The 19,797-nt window shown below is 39.7% G+C and overlaps 1 protein-coding gene across 11 annotated transcripts in view; it reads right to left on the bottom strand.

Annotated features, from left to right (window-relative positions):
* BBS9 (Bardet-Biedl syndrome 9) overlaps nt 1-19,797 on the bottom strand; it is a 493,039-nt gene that overhangs the window by 316,798 nt on the left and 156,444 nt on the right. Inside the window, exon 20 of one of the 11 annotated variants that reach the window (XM_039526592.1) lies at nt 2,089-2,204. The exons of the other annotated variants lie outside the window; for them this stretch is intronic. Within the exon in view, the coding sequence (XP_039382526.1) occupies nt 2,089-2,204 (116 nt within the window). The remainder of the gene's footprint in view (nt 1-2,088; nt 2,205-19,797) is intronic. 11 annotated transcript variants of the gene reach the window in all.

The raw sequence follows: 19,797 nt of genomic DNA, 5'->3' as shown, positions 1-19,797 counted from the left end.
CTCTTCGTGCAGTCATGCAAAAATAAGTATCAAACAAGGAGATTTGTTTCAGATTCTTGACACAATACAGAGATTGGAAGTAAGTTTAGACTCCCTCACCTCAAACTTACCCAGCTTTGGCAAGATGCCAGAGTATGCAATATCTATTCACGTACTGTTAGTTTTCTTTTCACCTACCACCGACTATCAAACAGAATACATCATAGAAAGTCGAAACTGACAGATTTCAATGTTTTTCTTTGCTACTGTATCACAAGGGCCTCCACCATTCCCTCAAAATCCCCTTGCATGCTAGCATAAAAAGAATCACTATGGAGCAGTGGCTGTTCTCCGTGGCTGGGACCACTCAAGACTGATCCAACTGTCTGAAATTTTCCATAGCCATTCTGCAGGGCTTGGAGTTTTACTTACCAATGGAGGGAGGCAGTTTGGGTCCGGGACGCGAGAGGGGGTGCGGGCTCGGGGAGGGAATTGGGGTGTGGAAGGGGGCTTGGGGCAGAAGGTTGGGGCATGGGATCTGGGCAGCACTCACCTTGTGTGGCTCCCCACAAGAAGCGACATGTCCCTGACGCTCCTAAGTAGAGGCGCGGACAGGTGGCTCCGTGCACTGCTTCCGCCCACAGGCACCATCCCTGCAGCTCCCATTGGCTACGGTTCCCGGCCAATGAGAGCTGCAGAGCCAGCGTTCGGGGAGGGGGCAGCGCATGGAGCCCCCGGAGCCGTTCCTCCACCTAGGAGCAGCAGGGACAAGTTGATGTTATTTAAAATTTAAAGCCCTTAGTGCTATGGAATCCAGTTACCTGAGAGACCATCTCCAATCTTATAGCTTGTCAAAGCAGTTAATGGTGGCTAGGACACTTGTAGACTGTTGCTCAATGAAGCATCTCTGCCTTTGAAATTTCCTTTCTTCAGCATCCAGGTTTAGTGAGCTTCAGGAAATGACCAAATGCCCCTTTATTTTGGTCAACATTTGGTTGAATGTTTTGGTCTGCTTTTTAGTTTAATTTATTTTTCATTACTGTATGTGTTATTCTGTTTGCTTGCTTTGTTCTGGTTCTGTTTGGCTGTTTTGCATTTTGTATCAGAAAGACCTACCACTACTTGCTAGTCAGAGTTACGGAAGTTGCAGTTTCAATTTGTGCATCCATCCCTCCTGAGGTAGCATTGGTAACTTATGTAAACAATTTTTGCAGCTGAAGCACTTAGTTGCTATGATGATAGAACTAGTATTATGACAATTACTAGAATGAGTACATAAAATACACAAACAAAATCCCGAATACAAGCATAAAGAGAGCTATTACCATTTCAGGCCAAAACACCCAAAAGGCTCTTTCAATAGGAGTTCTCCTAAAAAGTTTAGGGGAAATTAATTGAGCTGGCATTCTGATTATATTGATATACATTCTCCGGACCACTTTATTTTCTCATTTACATTGCCATAAATCTAAAGTAACTCCTTTGTAGTCACTCCAGAATTACTCTTGTGTAACTGAGTAAAATTTGTCTTTCTATATCAAATACTGCTGCAGTTAACTTCTTTGGTATAAGTTCATTCATTTTTTGTGATGCTGGATATATTAAAACACATGAGTCACAGAAAAAAGGGTGGGGAAACAATGAACCAATGGAATGAAGAAATCATTTAAGAGAATGGGAAAACACTTAATGCATAATGATTCATACATAATACTGCATGAATAATTGTCTAAAGAAACACTAAGCAATGAAGATTTTAAATGTCAGCATATACCGCAAAGCTAAATGAATAAACGATAAAACTTAACACTTTCTGAAAATTAACAAGAGAAATACAATTAATTTAGCCCTGTTCCAGGTTACTAACAGACAAGGAGACAATGAAACTTTCATGGTGACATAACTGAGAGTCCCTGAACTACAGATTAAACACAGCCATCTCTCAAGAGGTTGCAAGTAAAACAGACCTACGTGAATCTTGACTGGAAGAGTCAGAATCCTGCTTATATGTTAAAAATCTTCCTCAAAGTTCTCTACTACAATATACAGATCAAATTGTCATTGAAATATAATTCTTCCACTGGACCACCATTTAGAATTATTACTAACTTATTGAAAACAGATGTCAAGAATTCCTTGAGGTATTTGATAATAAAACTCCTGTGGCTGTTATCATCATAGAATAAATCATAACTGATCTTTGAAGGACAAGTCTTGTTAATAACCTAGAAAAGCAATACAAAGACAGACATTTATTGGACAAGGCTGAGCAACGTATTGATCTTGAAATATGTAAACTGGAAGACACTAGTAAGACTTTAGACAGAAGCCCAGAGACCTTTAATCACTGATGTAATCAAGAAGCACTCACTAGAACAAGGAGGAAAAAAATGTTAGATGAGTAACTGACAGATTAACATGGAATTTTGAAACTGGCTCTGGAAGGATTTAGAAGGACTCCACTGCACCACTTAGTGAAAACACACCAGTCACAAGAGGCAAAAAGTCATTTTACAAGATGCAGTGTCTTCTGTCAGGGATAACTTCTAAAACACCACAAAAGGCACAAAAATACAGTGGATCCAAAAGATGTTTCATTAAGAAAAAAAGAATTGTGAAAGTACAGTTGGAGAGCGTATACCGTCATTAGACAGGTATAGAAGCTGCTTCAAGCAACACAGGGAAGGATACATGGAGATTAAATTCTGCCAGGTTACAGACATTTTCCATTTGAAGATGTACAGTTTCAGTCTATCCCTTCCAAGCATTTCGGAGGATTTGGAGCACCTAGTCCTTGTAAACATCATCTCACTAAGTCCATTCCAGCAGAGATAAAGAGCCAGGTTTAGAATACAGACAATGTTCTAGTGTACGGTGATCAGATGTAGTAAGATTGTAAGATTGTAACCTGGAGCGACTGACAAAATCATTTCATTTGTAGTGAAGCAAATGAATCAAGGGACTGTGGAGGCTGGATAACACTGACATGTCCCTACATCACAGAGATTAAATGAAGGAAATCATGCAAAAGTCTCTTGTTTTAAAGAAAGAAAAAATCCATTGCAGTTACGGTACTTCCTGGACTTTGAGCACAGAACACCGTAATATTTTGTTTGGAGATGACAGAGTTCTTTCATCCCCACTTCCCAATTCAAAGATTACTTATGGATAACACCAGTCTAGTTAGTCTGTTATTTAGATTGGCTTCCTTAAAAAGGTAGTCACTAAAAAAGATTAATTGTACACAGCTCAACTCCATCTTTTGACTTCCTGAAATAGGAAGTAAGTTGAGCTATCATATTTGCTGATGGAAATGTCATGGCCTGTATGTCTGTTTAAGTGAAAGTGCACCAGGTGTTCCTGAGACTGGTTCTTCCAAGTCAGTTACGTCTCAGATAAACAGTCATCCGAGTCCTTATGTGAATAAGGTATGAGGATATATGTATGCCTAGTGATACTTACAAACACTTGACTTGAAGTAAGAAGTTGCCACCTGGATATTGCTTGTCAAATTCCTGAAGGCTGAAGCTACTGCAAACTTACATCCCTTTGTTACTCTGTGCAGTGAATTGCTAGAATAATTAATATATAAGAGCTGAGACTGTGCAGTTGGTATGGAATACCAAAACTTTCTGCCTTCCCATGCTGGGAGTAACAGCTTTTTCCTCTGATTTTGACACAATAAAAGGAGCATTGAATGTTTCCTGTCAATAATTTAAGCTTCAGAATTGTCCTAAACTTGGCACTCTATATGATACATAAATGTCTCTTCATCAAGAAAATTATCTCTTGACACTGACTCTGACTCTCCATTCCTGGGAACTACTGTTGTAGGAGCTGCAGACTAGTTCCTCTTTCACTCCATCAAATGTAGACAGGCTTTTGCTCTCCCAATCTCTACAGTGATTCCTATTGATCAGTCTATCTGCTTGGGGTAAGGCTGCGGAACAGGATTTGACCTTAAAAGTGGTTACCATTATGTTATGCCTCAGCACATCTACGCATTGGTTCAACAGTGCTTCAAACCACACAGGGTTAACAATGCAAAGCAATTGTCACCAGGGCCTTGATGCTCTAACATTTTGTGCCATCAAAACACAGGCACATTTCACACAGAATACCTTGCTTTTCAGTGGTTGAACATCTCTCCTGTTCCCCATAACAAAATAACTTGCTTGCTCCAGTATTGTTCATTAGTTGAAGATAGTGTATTGCAAGCTGAATAATGTTTTATGAAGGTTTTTGTCTGTCACTGGAGCAAGTAATTGCTACTGACATAAAATACAGAATTCTTGTGCCAGCCACCTTAATATATGCTTCTCAGGAGTGACCAGCATCTTTTGGATGCCTTTGGACTATCTCTTGAAGCAACTGGGGTGGCGGGGAAACTCTGATAACATCCGAATGAGAACACACTTAAAGCTAAATAGATCCTATGCAAATAGAAATATAATCCTATTCTGAATACAGTAAAACATAGTACTTTAATTATTTTTAATACCCACTAAGCCACTTTAGTGGCTATTAAAATACTATAGCTAGCAGGAAAAGCAATAAAACAGGAGAAGTTATATATAACTCCTCAAAAAAACTGCATATTTAGTTAAACCAAAGATTTATGTGTTGGGTGTAGATCTCACTGATAGTATCAGGGGAAAATGACTATTACACCAATGGGTGTGATATATAGCCTTTTGAGTTTTGCATGGTGAACTCTAATGCTTTTGCTTTGAGGTAAAAGTCCTTACTAATCAAACTATGAATCATTCCCACAATGGCATGTTTCTGAGGCGATGTGTGTCAAAAGTATGACTCTAGAGAGAATACTCTATCATCGATGACTGGTTCTGAGGACTTTATCAGTCAATTAATAGACAAGGAAAGGAGTTAAGTGGCTTGGGCAAAGAATTATGGACCCTTGATGACATTCTAAATTTATTTTAATGAATAAATGTAATGACTTTTCTAACCACCCCATAACTTTTCTTCAGTGTCCTATACATTGCAGGTCTAAAAAATAATCACAGCATATTCATCATTGAAGCTTATTTTATTCTATACTCTTCCAGTAATGACTATTTTAAAGCACTTCAGAAGTTGGATAATAATAACTGTTTAAAGGGTTTTTTTGGTAAACAGACAGATTAACTACATCTATTTAAAATACTGTAGGTGATACATACTTATCTGACATCATCCAGCACCACCATTCACTGCCCTTCTAAGAGACTATGATTTAGTTATAGGCATATAAGGATCTTCCTGTCAAAAATCAATGGATAGTGAAGCAAGCAAGGTGAGAGGAAAGATCATTAAGAGACAGAAGCTCCTGATTCACACCTGTAACATCTTTTGTGTCAGCTGATTATGGAGTTGAGATAGCATCAGTTTTCATAGAAGTAAATTACTGGCTGTAATCTCTGGATGTATGATGCTGAGAAAGGATTTTTGAGAAAAAATATTTAGAAACTGAGTTAGAAATGGTGACCAAAACAAAGGTGAGACAGATTAGTGTATGTCAATATGTATCAAACTACAAACTCCATTTTGCTTTGTGAGCACCATTTTATTGTAAGACTGTGCTGTGCCTACACTTTTGCCTTTTACCCTCCATCTTGTACTGAAACCTCCTGGGCCATTAATATAGAGGGCCTCCCATTCAAATGCAAGCACCCTCCCTAAGACAATGAGCTAACTGTCCCAACACTGAAGAGCCAGTTCAACTAAGTCAGCTTGTAACCAAGCAATGGTTCCAGTCCCACTCTGTCAGGTTACTCTCCTCAGTGACTTCAAGTTGCTTGACAGGTGACCCATTGCTTGGTTACAAGCTGACTTAGTTGAACTGGTTCCTTCTAAAAGGGTGTCTCTCTTCCCAGCAATCTTAGAAAGGGCAGCAGAAACAGGACCAGAAGCAAACAAGGTTGATCAGGAGCTGAGAATTGGAACCCCCTGAAAACCCACTGACCAAATCCCAAAGGGCTCTTGGTATGGTGAGGAAAGTGAGCAGGTATTTGTGTGCAGGTTTTGTTGTTTTCCATGGATCTGTATATCTCTTGTGCTTCTAGCGGCACGTCTACACTTACCTCCAGAGCGATCGATCCAGCGGGGGTCGATTTATTGCATCTAGCAAAGACACGATAAATCAACCACCGAGCACTCTCCCAGCAACTCAGGTACTCCATTGGAGCGAGAAGCGTAGGCAGAGTTGACGGGGGAGCGGGAGCAGTTGACCTACCACAGTAAAGACACCGCAGTAAGTAGCTCTAAGTACATCGATTTCAGCTACCCTATTTTCGTAGCTGAAGTTGCGTAACTTAGACCGACTTAGCTCACGTCCCTCTCCATCCCAGTGTAGACCAGGCCTAAGAGTAAAGGGCACGTATGTGTTTAGAAGTTTCTTTGAGGAGACTGTGTGTTGCTTGCTTTCATTGTCACATAGTCCAAGAAGAGGGAAACAGTAAACCAGCAGGTCCATAGCTTTAGAGGAACTCTGGGAGCGGGCAACAGGTACTGGGAGGCTTGTGAGAGCTGACACCAGTTTCAGAGCCTAGGAAATTGGACCATGGGGTCTCCACTACCAAGAAGAAGTATCACACACAGGGCCTATACCCGGAGTGTGTATCTAGATGTAGAGAGCCAGCCAGACAGTGCCTAAACTCTGCCCAGCCACAGCAAGCCAAGAGCACATGGGACACAAGGTCTGAGTCCAGTACATCAGCCTGGTAAGCATAATAAAAATGTAATAAAAGGCAAAAGGAAAATTCCTTGAATGTTTCTGATTCTTGTATCTGATTCTCAGTCATTTGTCAGAGAATTGATAGTTTACATGCCTAAGCTGTAATAGGAACTGTCATTCTGAAGTCAAGTGTCATGAAAATTAAACAGAAAAATAATGATGTAGCTAGGGAACAAATAAGCTATTTTTATAATTTTGCTTTCCCCTACGCACTATTATTTATCATCCTAGATCATATAAGGCCAGTGGAAAATGGAGCATAAATCAAGGAAAGGGAGTGTGTGCAAATTTGGCATAACGTTCATCTTTCTACTCCCAGAATCTGGAAGCTGCTGTCTACCCCCATCATGGTAGTCGTTTAGTGCCTGGAATGTAAAACCAATAACTATAATGAAATCCTAGTGGATTTCATGGAATCTCTGGAACTTCTTCCTTTTCAGGGTAAAAACTCTGTCTGAGGTAGGGTTTTGATTTATTCATTTTTAAGGTTGATTTGTTTGAGGGTAACATGTATTTATTTATTTATTGCACTGGTTTGAGGAGAACAGGGTATCACTGTTGTGAGTGGAAAGGCCTTCTTGAAGAGGATAGTTCTATAACATATCCTAAAAGCTATGGATTGGTCTAATCTCCTCTGGAAATTTATTCCATAGCCAGATCCCCTTGACCAAGAATGCTTTATTCCCAGCTCGTACATGCTTTGTCCTGAATTCTGTGACTTATAGTGTCCCTGAGAAGTACAAGTGTCTCAATTACTTGCTGAGGATGGTAGTCAGGGAGGTCTTCAAGACTGAAAGAGGATTTCTTGAGGACTGGGTGAACTACTGTATTTTTCAAGGAGTTTGGTAGACATGCTTCTCAGATGAAGGCACTATTTCAATTAGTAGTGGGTACCAGGATGCATTTCCTAGGTTGTGGTTCAAACATTTTTTAGAGCTTCTGGAGCTTCATCATGCATGTTTGGGCCAAATCTGGTCAAGGGCAGTACAGTGGTGTGACGCTATATGATTACATATGACTGATAATACCACTGATATTACCGCTCTTATACAATTGCAACAAATCTTGTATAAAATATGTCATGTAAGGTATCAATGGAAAAGTTATGATTTACTAAGTAAGATTATTCTGTTTATATGCATGTATCATCTTTGTATCTGAAGTTAGGAATACTGGTATGTACTGGTATCTTATATATGTTTTGTGTTCCTGAGTAACACCCCGCAGATAGAATTTACATTAAGGCCAGACAGCTATGTATTGATGGCCCATCAAAGATACTTAGCTCTCACAATAAGCCATAGAAGAAACTTGTTCTGCCCAGATAGATTTTCCTGCAGACCCCTCAGACTCAAGGAGCCAATGACCATCCTCTGTGGTTCAATAAACCATGTAAGGACATGTGATATGCTCGTGTGACCCTGGACTCTATTTGGGGCCAGTAATTTTCCAGGCACCTGGGCTGTGAGCTTTGTTTGAGACAGTAAAATTCCATGCACATGGTAAAGGTTATAAAAAGATACCTTAGACATCTCCATTTTGTCTCATTGCTCTGGATTGGATTTCTAACAAGGAACCTTTGGACAAGGACTGATGACCCCCAATATATTTGGGTAATTCCAGAGAAACTGTTGTAAGATAGCAGTTTATTCCATCACTGCTATGATCCTGATCTATGAACATTGAAAAAGCACTTGTATGTACAGTAGAACCTCAGAGTTACAAACACCTTGGGAATGGAGGTTGTTCATAAAACTCTGAAATGTTCATAATTCTGAACAAAATGTTATGGTTGTTCTTTCAAAAGTTTACAACTGAACATTGACTTAATACAACTGTGAAATTTTACTATGCAGAAGAAAAATGCTGCTTTTAACCATCTTACTTTAAATGAAACAAGCACAGAAACAGTTTCTTTACGTTGTCAAGTCTCTTTTTTTTTAAACTTTCCCTTTAGTTTTTTAGTAGTTTACTTTTAACACAATACTGCATTTGCTTTTTTGGGGGAGAGGGGGTGTCTCTGCTGCTACCTGATTGCATACCCCTGGTTCCAAATGAGGTGTGTGACTGACTGGTCAGTTCGTAACTCTGGTGTTCATAACTCTGAAGTTCTACAGTATATGATCTATTAACCATTTTTAACTCTCTTTTCTTTTATTAGTTTTTAGTTACTAAAGGACTGGCATCAGCATAATTACTGGGTAAAATCTGAGTTATATATTGACCTGGCTAAGTGGCTGATCCCTTGGGATTAGAAGGACTTTATATTTGATTAAAACAGTTTTCAGTAACCACTCATCACAAAGTCCAGTGTCTGGGTGGCGAGCCAAGGACTGCAATGCTTAAAGAGACTGTGGTAAGACAAAAGTTCACTTTTGTTACTGGCTTGGTATAATCTAATGATAGAATAACCACCAGTGTGGGGTGAGTCTACCCCATTTCTCAGTGATCTGTCCTGAAGTTGACATTCTCAGCTGTGACCCACTGAGGCACAGTGACAAGTGAATAATATGCTGTTTGTGCAGCACTGGTACCAGGCACAAACTGGAGCAGCCTGAGGGCTATTCTAATTTATGCCTGTTGCTAATAGCCCCATTGGTTCAAAACAGCAGACAAGGAATAGGCATAATCCCTGTGCCAGCAGCAGGTGTCAGGCAATTAGGAGCCTCATTACTGGCTCTACATTGTTAGACTGATCTCCCTTGCTATGCGATGATCCTCCTGGAGCCAGTTTACAGCCAGTGTGGCACAAAGTGACCATGCCAAGTCATAAGTTCTATTGTAATGTGTACAATTTTATGTTCACAGAGAATCATAGGACTGGAAGAGACCTCGATAGGTCATCTAGTCCAGTCCCCTGCACTGAGGCAGGACTAAGTATTATCTAGACTATGCCTGACAGGGGTTTTCTAAACTTCTCAAACACCTCCAATGATGGACATTCCACAATTTCCCTAGTTAACTTATTCCAGTGCTTTAACTATCCTTACAGTTAGGAAGTTTTTCCTAATGTCTAACTTAAATCTCCCTTCCTTCAGTTTAAGCCCATTACATCTTGTCCTGACTTCAGTGGTTAAGGACAACTATGCATCACCCTCCTCTTTATAACAACCTTTTACATACTTGAAGACTTATATCCCCCTCCAGACTAAACAAACCCAGCTTTTTCAACCTTTCCTAATAGGTCATGTTTTCTAGACCTTTAATCATTTGTTGCTCTCCTCTGGACTTTCTTCAATTTGTCCACATCTTTTCCCAAGTTTGGTGCCCAGAACCGGAACAATACTCCTCTTGCAGTCTTATCAGAGCTGAGTTGAGTGGAAAAATTTCTTCTTGTGTCTTGCTCTCAATACTCCTGCTAATATATCCCAAAATAATTTTTTCTTTCTTTTGCAATACTATTGCACTGTTGACATATTTAGTTTGTGATCCACTATAACCCGCAGACCCTTTTCTATATAGTCATGTTGCATTTGCTCAATTTCTATTTGATTATTTCTTCCTAAATTTAGTATTTTGAATTTTTCCTTACTTAATTTAATATTATTTATTTCAGACCATTTCTCCAATCTGCCAAAATAATTTTGAATGCTAACCCTGTCCTCCAAAGCTTACGACCCCTCCCAGCTTGGTATCATCTGCAAACTTTATAAGCATACTCTCTATATCATTGTCCAAATCATTTATAAAAGTATTGAACAGAACTGGACAAATCCCTGCAGCAACCTACTTGATATGCCCTTCCAGCTTGATTGTGAATCATTGATAACTATTCCCCAAGAAAACTTTTCCAACCAATTGTGTGCCCGCTTTATAATAGCTTCCTCTAGGCCAGTGGTTCCCAAACTTGTTCCGTCGCTTGTGCAGGGCCGGGCCAGTTTGTTTACCTGCTGTGTCTGCAGGTTCGGCCAATCGTGGCTCCCAGTGGCCGCGGTTCGCTGCTCCAGGCCAATGGGAACTGCTGGAAGCGGTGTCCAGTATGTCCCTTGGCCCGCGCCACTTCCAGCAGCTCCCATTGGCCTGGAGCAGCGAACCACGGCCACTGGGAGCCACGATTGGCCGAACCTGCAGACATAGCAGGTAAACAAACCGGCCCGGCCTGCCAGGGACTTTCCCTGCACAAGCGGCGGAACAAGTTTGGGAACCATTGATCTAGGCTATATTTCTCTAGTTGATTTATGGGGGGGGGGGGGGTCACATGACACAGTATTTAAAGCCTTACTAAAGTAGAGATATATCACATCTACTGCCTGACATGGTAGTTTCATTGTGTTTCACTTTTAAAGAAAAACAATATACAGTATTGGCTTTTTAAGGAAACACCAATAAAGCAACTATCATCTAGCTTACAACTCTAATCAAGTTCATTAATTCCGCACCCCTGAACAGCACTCATCTCATGTTAGAATATAAAATAAATGGATTTCTAGAAAAGTCTCCAGAAAGAGAAAGCTACGATATAGTGAGCTTTCAAAGTTGGATCTATGCAGGAAAAATAGCCCTTTCTGAGTCCACATGAATAAGTTAATTTTAGAGGCACCACAGGAAGTGCACTAAATGTTTGTTATGTTTCTTGATATTTGAGCAGAATGCGTAATTAATCTGAATTAATCTGAATTTTTTTTTGACAGAACATACAAAGCTAGGATCTCTTTGAACTCAGCTTGTTTAACAAGAACAACTGCAGGGAGTTTTCGTTCTAGCTTTGTTAGATTACAGCTTTTTTCCCCCATTAGCATACCTAACAAGGAGATTTGTGAACAAGCAAGACTGTTGAAACCTTGTTAAGCAAGTATTTTAATATTTAAAATACCAGTGCCAATTCTTGCTCATTTCATGACTAAACTTGATATACAATCAGACAAAATTAGTTTTGGATGCAAGCCATTATCAGGATGTCAAACAACATGTTGAGTCTGAAGCTGAATCAGACAACTCTGAAAGTCTGGCATCTTTAACTGAAAACCAATATTCAATTAACTTTTGACAAATATCCAGGTTTATGTACATTTTTCCAGGCATCCTTTTTGACTAACAAATTTGCTCAATTTCTAGGACAGATCCTCAGATGGTTCAAATTGGCATTGTTCCAGTAAAGTCAATAGAACTACACTGATTTACAACAAGTGAGAATTTGGCTGTCCGTGCTTAAGATAGTTTGCAGCATAGTCTCACTGAGACCACTGGGACTATTGATTATTCAATGGAGTAAGGCAATACTCAACAAGAGTATCAAAATCTGACCATTGGTATATTCTGCACTGTCCTCATAAGGCTTAGTGATTTTTATGTATTCTTGCCAGAATGTACTTATGTATGATTAGCTTTTGTTTATTTGTAACTTAACTTTTACACCATGCTGAGTATCAATTTAAACTCTAGAGACAAAAATTGTTCCTTTGAGGTAGAGTTGTTATAGGTAAGACTGGAAACACAGTTTCCATTAGAACTCTATAATGCCTTATCTGTTTAATGCTTTTGCACTTGATTTTTTTTTAAAGGAAATCATGCAAAATACTATAGGCCCAATCACTCAGTCCTTACTCAAGTAACATTCTCCAGGATATGAATAGGTACCCTATCACGAGTAAAGACTGCATTTAAATCATGTATGTGTCAGGAAGTTCAAAGTCAAGATTGAGAGAGAGAAAGAGACACATACACACACACTGACCTAGTGCATGTGTATTACAACAAGTGGGGGGACACTTACTACATTACTGAAAAAATACCATGCAAGATCACATAGCATTCAGCAAATAATATAAAGAAACTGCCTTTCCCCACATAACCATAGAAGTATTTTGGTAGGTATGTGGTTCTCAAACAATATGCCACCAACACAGCTTGAGTATGCCATGAGACTCAAGTTCAGTGAGAAACACACATGCAAAAAAAAAGAACTGTGCTTTCCCATATATAGTCTAAGCTAGGGAGCAAGTCAAGACTGTACCCTGGAACAATATCCATTCCATCACATGAAATTCTCAGTGAAAATAGGAAATGGTCAGGTGTATCTAATAGGGATGGAGAGATATTTAAGCTCTGAAATAACCCTCATTCACCTCTCTTTCTTTCACATATTGATACAGTAGTTAGGAATATATGGTTGCAACAACATACAAAAGACTATTTTTTTTAAATAGCCATCTTGGTTTCAGGATATCTGTGGACTTTGATGCTGTTTCCATCACAGGCTGATTTTGACAGCAGACCACATGATGTTCTATTCTGAACACAGATATTTGGTGGGATTGGAGATTTAAGGCTTTATTTGTGCATGATTAAAAGAACATAGGTTTTAATTAACAACCTATTTGTGCAAAAAAGTATTCAAGTGTAAAGTTAAATTCACTGAAACAAAAATCTAAATAAATGTCTGCTCTAAAGTTCCATTGTTTAATGATACAATCAGTCAGTGCTCTGAAGACATGTGCGGAGTTCACCATCAGCCCACAATACAGAAGCTGCCAGAAGATCTGCACTTCTATTGGACCAATCGGTGGATAAAAGTAGGTAGGCCTCAAATAGTGACTTCATGAATGATGACAATGTCAAAAAGCTAAACTCTTTTGCAAGGAATTATCAGAGTGGGCAACTTGCAACTATTTTCAAAAGCTTAACAAATGTCTACCTGTGTTACAGAGGCCCATTGGTGCCAAATGGCAAAGGATTCACTGTTCTTTACAAGCAACTAATGTCTCACAAACTCACTACACCTAATATGCCACTTTCATAGTATTTATCTATCAAGAGTAGTATGTGAGATCTCTGAAAGCTTGTCACTTACCAATACTGATCATCATTGCAATATGCGTGTACAGGGAATATTTAAGGAATAATGTAACTATACTGAAAATTATGCCCATATGGTCTTGGTGTGAGTCACTAGGGAATAATATGTCTCAGTGATGGCATTCAATTAGGAGGGAATTGTCACCTCTTCCTAGCCAGTGGATTACCTAATGTTTTGCTCAATTGTTCATCACTGCAACTCAGCAAAGTCAATGGAAAACCATCAAAGAAACTATAAACATTGAAACTGCTTGGAAGTAAAAAGGAACTAGATGACAGTGAAGGAATAGCCCTGTCTGTGATTAAAGATAAAAGACTGATTCAGTATCCCACAGGGTGGAGAAAGACATCCATTCATTGATGAGGTACATTGAATGAGTGGGGGGTGCTTCACAAATAATTGGATCATGGCTCCTTGGGGCCAGCAAATGCTGGAAAAGACTGAACTTTGGCGTGAGAATCTATTTCCCTAGGTAGGAAAGAGTACTTGAGTGGCTGAAAGCTAACAACCAGTTGGCACAGGCAAGACTCCCTTACATTGGAGGCAGGTGGCAACAAGATGACTCACAGCCCTTGGTGCCCCAAGAATTGTCACAACCTGAAAGGAGGAGAAATTCTTTGGGCCAATTATGTTGCTGTCAGGACAGATGGAATGGCTATGACGACAGAAACATGAAGGGACTGGGATCAATCGTGAAGGAAAGAAAAAGAAATGCATTAATACTCGTGACTCACTGCATTCTTCATATTAATGCCGTATTACCACAACAGTGCCCACTGAACTAAGGTAAGTGTTTGGGCAGTTGTGAAAATGACACAGCCTCATAAAGTAAACATCCAGAAGTCTCACCATTTTTGGTTTGTTGCATAAAGGCACAGGCTATCAGAGTTCGTTACTACACACAGAAGTAAGATGGCTTTCTCTTGGGGAATGTTCCTTGTTCAAAGTAAGGGAGAACTCATGGTATTTCAGGAAGAACCAATGTTTGTTGACCTTCTAATAGGTGATTTTTTGGTGCCAATACTGCTAGTTATGTGAACAGACTCTATGCAAGTATGCAAGGTGGAAATACTAGTAGATTTCATATGAAATTAATTTTTGAAGATGACTTTTAGAGGCAGGAAGTTTGGAATCAGGTATATTCCCATTCACAGTGAGGCAGACTTAAGTGGAGACATAGTGGAAACAGTAAACTATGACCACCTCTCCATCACTGCAAGTAACAGAGTTATATTAGGTGAGAAACTCATGTACACGTGAATCTGTTCAAGCAAAAACTAGTCATGATAGGCAGAGCATATGCTAAAGATAAAGTAGAGTGAAAGGCATTGGACAAATTCTAGGTGCTTGGAGAGAAAACACAGTGAAATTGTATCACTCAAGCTGTGTTATTGTTGTTGCTGTTTGCAACTATGTATTCCTGAGAGATAAGCTTTCCAACAAGGATGAAAATAAAGATCATCATAAGAGAACAACTGAAGTCTGGAGAAAAGGAAGCGAGTTTGCACTAACAGCCACTGAACTCCAGTTCTAGAAGCTCTAACGAAAAAGCAAGTTAGGTTTCCCCACTAATGGCAAGTAGGGTCTTTTAAATTTAGAAAGGAATGGCTTAAAATGTGTGAATTAAAGTGTGCTTCAAACAATGTGGAGAACCATTACATTATGTAGTATTTCACTTTTTACAGTGGGCCAAGAGCACCACTATAGTTAAGACTGAGGCAAGCTTACTGTTTAATAGCCAATTTGTCTATGTTTTATGGTTATGTGAGGAAAGATATGCAAAGGAACAGAGTTAAGTTGCCACAAAATCCCTAAATTCTGTATGATTAAAATCTTTACAATGAAGTTATGAATTCTGAGACAAATTCCTGTGACACACTACTCAAATATAGAAGGCCCCAAAACTCAAATATTTCAGCTTGGTTGTACAGAATGGACTATAGCAGAGATATCACTGAGAGGGACTCTATCCCACTCCTCACAAAAGATCTCTGTAGTAAAGCATCCGTAATCCTCCCTATCCTTTCCCCCAAAATTGGCATTGTATGGGCATTCTAGACATGGCTGATGGGCCTTTGCACCATTTAGATCTACTGGGCTAAAATCCATGTGGACTAAAAGGACCAGTTGGCATATAAATTTCTTCCCCCATGATGTCTATTAGTGACTCCAGCTAATACATGAAAATCCTAACACTGCATGTCAAGATGCAAAGATCTGGTTCCTTTTCTGGGAATTAAGACTTCAGCTATTATCAAGCTACAAAAAAAGCTTTTAGCTTGGATGACAGAAAACATATTATAAAGACCACATTACCCTTTCAAGCAAACAACACATAACACAAGTGAGTGAGTATCACACACAATTTACAAAATTACACTCAGAATGTTTCAGTCTTGTTCAATATTCATAGCCTTTTTTAAGCTAACAAACCTTTTACACAACCTCATGTGCTGCGTAGTTTTCCATACATTTGTCAGACAAAATCCTTTCTTAAAATGAAAGCTAATATTGTATTCTGCTGTGTTTGGTCCTTTCAACCACCACTCAGGGCACTATAATTCACAGAGACACAAATCCATCAGTTGTGACCCACTATTTTCATGGTAACCTCATGCGAGAATGAAATTTTTTTCTTCTGTTGTCCATAATGATTTTATACTTTCCAGTGTAATAGCTCTTTTTTTCCTAAGAGAGAGATGTAGCTGCTACAATTGCCAGTATTCAATCAAATCTATTAGAACTACATTTATAGGACACTAATACAAAAAGAATAATTACGCCAGACAAGATTAAACAGGAAGACAGAAAACACAACCAAAAGAAAACCTCTCACAATTATAGACAGTTGAAGGCTATTTATATGTTTTGCTCCCATCATGTAGAGGTAAGATTGCCATTTCCTTATAATGGACCCATTAATAGTTTTATTATACACTGAGGCAGGATGTATCAAGTTCTACATCTCCAAGGACTAATAAAAAAAAAAGATTAGATCACAAAAATGTATTTTTACAAAGGAAACAAGTGTGGTTTGATTAATTTTCTCTGGCTCAGGAGATTGTATTTTCACTCAAATAAGTAACTTTGTACCTAATTAATTTGTAAAGCTGAAAATTAGCAGTTAAATTCCACATGCATTATGGAAATCATGATTTAGAAGTTAATTCTGAAATATTCACCATGATATAAAAGGAATGCAAAGATAAAAGATTACCCACAGTTCATTTAAAACAGATACCAGCATATCTGGAAAATAAACTGTACTAGCTGGGTACTAATCATCATTAGGCCCATATTTCCCTCTCTCTCTCTCTCTCACACACACACACACACACACACACACACACAGTGTTGATATATAGCAATTCTCGTACAAGAAAGAGAATAACCTATACTACTCTAAGGCACCTTTATACCAGTATAACTGTATCTACACTAGGTGTTGTACCAGTATAACTATTTTAATAAAAAGTCCAATCCATTATCAAAATAATTATACCACAGTACAAAAACTTTAAGGTCTAAGTCCCAGTTCAAACAGTCTCTGTCTCAGAGTGAGTGAAAAAGTGTATAATGGGTAATACCAAATAAGCTTCAAATTGCCAAGTTCTAGAGGAAAAAGTTTGGAATACTTGTAGAAGATGTTGTTTTTACAATCATCCTCCCCCCAAAATCTTTATATTAAAAGGGTAATGGGAAAAGTCAAAGGCCAGAGTGCGGCACTTGGAGAGAGTTTTGAGTTAGAGGCATTGCAGAGTTACTGGAGTGTTCCTGGGACAGAGGGGCAATATGTGCACTGCTGCACCTTCACAAGCATGCAGCATACTCCTGGCAGCTGTGCAGGTGACAGAGTTCTTCTCATTTTCTTTTTTCTCTTGCCCTCAGTAGTGCAAGTAGGACAGTACCCTCCAGTACGCAGTACTGGCAAGAGATTTTTAGTGGGTATGGGGTACTGGAAAGAGTAAAGGAGCAGAACGTGGCTAGGGAGGACATTCATTCTTTAGATGTCTTTAACAGCACAATACATATGCTAATAGACAAACAAAGGTTTTGTTTAAGTTTGTTAGAAAGATGGGAAGGGAGGGGAGACGGAAAGTGTTTAAAGAGTGTTTTTTACTCTGTTTCTCCGCATCGGTCTGAATTATCCATGACATTCATACTGCATCACATCAAGTCCAAATCATTAGAGGAATGCCTCTGCTTGCTTTGACCAGAGGATGTTTGGATTCTGATGTCAGCCCAGTTCTGCAGCCTGACAGGAATCACGTGTTGTCCCCAGTGTACACAGAATTCTTCTTTGCAGTCAAACTAGTCTAACATGCATTTTCTTAACTGGAACTGGAGCAGCAAAACAAAGAAAACATATGCCTCATTTTCCAGCTTTGTGGAGAACTACAAGTGAAGATTATAATGCCGGACACTGACGGCCTTAAACCACCTGCCTCAGGAATCTGCAAAGAACTTTACTGAAAATATGTTCCTCATCTTAGCAACAAAGCTAAGACTTATCACACATCTGCCCACCTTTATTCAAATAAAGCTCCTTCTGATCTGACAGCTCAGGCATTGGCCGTTTCATCCAGAACAATTTACAAACTTGGAATCGAATCCTGTAAACCCTTAATCATTTGATCAATCCCACTGAAGACAATGGGACTATTTGCATGACTATGGACCACTTTTGAGGTAAGAGTTTCAGGAGTCTGTTCTGTTCATATGAAGCAGGGGTTGCAACCTTTCAGAAGTGGTGTGCCAAGTCTTCATTTATTCACTCTAATTTAAGGTTTCGCGTGCCAGTAATACATTTTAGCATTTTTAGAAGGTCTCTTTCTATAAGTCTATAATATATAACTAAACTAGTGTTGGATTTAAAGTAAATAAGGTTTTTAAAATGTTTAAGAAGCTTCATTTAAAATTAAATTAAAATGTAGATCCCCCGGGACCAGTGGCCAGGACCCGGGCAGTGTGAGTGCCAGCAGTAGGCAACCTACACATGCCATAGGTTGCCTACCTGTCTAGCCCTTCCATAGAAGCGTAGCTTGGAGGTAGGAGTAAGGAGTTTCTGCTTTAGGTGGTTTGGGTAAAAGCGGAACAAAATTTCAGTAACTTCAGTCTTATTACTGCTCTGGAGTTCACGGTATCCCAAATGAGGCAAGCAGTTGTGCAAGTAGAAATCATTTCTTGCCAGTACTGCACTCATGGGAGGGACACAAGGGGGAGCATGTGACTCTGCCCTGCCCCCAGCCTGTGGCCTCGCCTTCTGCCAAGTGAAGCGAAGTATGTTCTCACTGAGAAAGACGATGTTTGAAGTCACATGGACAAGTTACATGTCCATCACCCCCACCCATATTCTAGTTAGAACGTTCACAGGAAAAGTCTATTAAGTGTAGACAGGCGTTATCCAGGGTCCATTGTGAGCTAAGTGTTCCTTAATGGGCCATTCAACTTGACTTGTCCCTTCATGTGCTGGCTAAATACTTTGTGAGCGTTACCACAGTAGCAAACATGTAGTAAACATAGCAAATATTCATAACTTCAGATACCAAGATGATACATGCATAGAAATAGCATAATCCTAAATACCAGCCATTTCATGTACATGACTATTCCCAAAAAAGATTCTGAAAAATCATACCACGTAAGCTACACTGGCATAACCGTACTGCAGATCCCTGCACCCCGGGGAGTGTCTACCCTGTCCCCTGCGGTTACATGCCCTGATGGCCGATGAGTTGCCATATGCCGCTTCTTTGTCCTGCTGATGAAACTTGAGCCTACCCTGTCACCCAGTGCAGACCCCTCACATCTAGCTGCCTGAAGCTGCTGCTGTAATTGCAAATTAGCTTGCAGCAGCTGTCTAATACCATCAATGCCCCCCACTGAAGGTGCCACCCCTAGGTGGGTCTGCCCAGGCTTCTCGACCTTCCACTCCTGGGCCCAGAGTATTTAATATCCCAATCGGCTGACTCCTGTTCCCCTTAGGTGAACTCACTGAGTGACTGGTTGAGCACGGTCCCTGCACCTGGCTGTGGCCCCTGCAACTGCCACCCTTTGCCAGGCTGGAACGCCAGATACTACCTCTGCCACCCATTTCCCCAGCCTCTGTGTGGTCACCCCCGGGATTAGCATTACCACCATCCCTTGTGTTAGGAGGAAGAAAACATCCTGGTTTTTTAGGTGACTTTGTGCCCTTTGAAGTGTTGTAATGCTGTGGAGAAAACCTCAGAAACAACTAGGGTGATCTGATGCCCGATTTTATAGGGACAGTCCTGATTTTGGGGTC

Source organism: Mauremys reevesii, linkage group 2, assembly GCF_016161935.1.
Source record: "Mauremys reevesii isolate NIE-2019 linkage group 2, ASM1616193v1, whole genome shotgun sequence".
NCBI classification, from domain to species: domain Eukaryota; kingdom Metazoa; phylum Chordata; order Testudines; family Geoemydidae; genus Mauremys; species Mauremys reevesii.
This window is presented reverse-complemented; position numbering and strand designations above follow the sequence as displayed.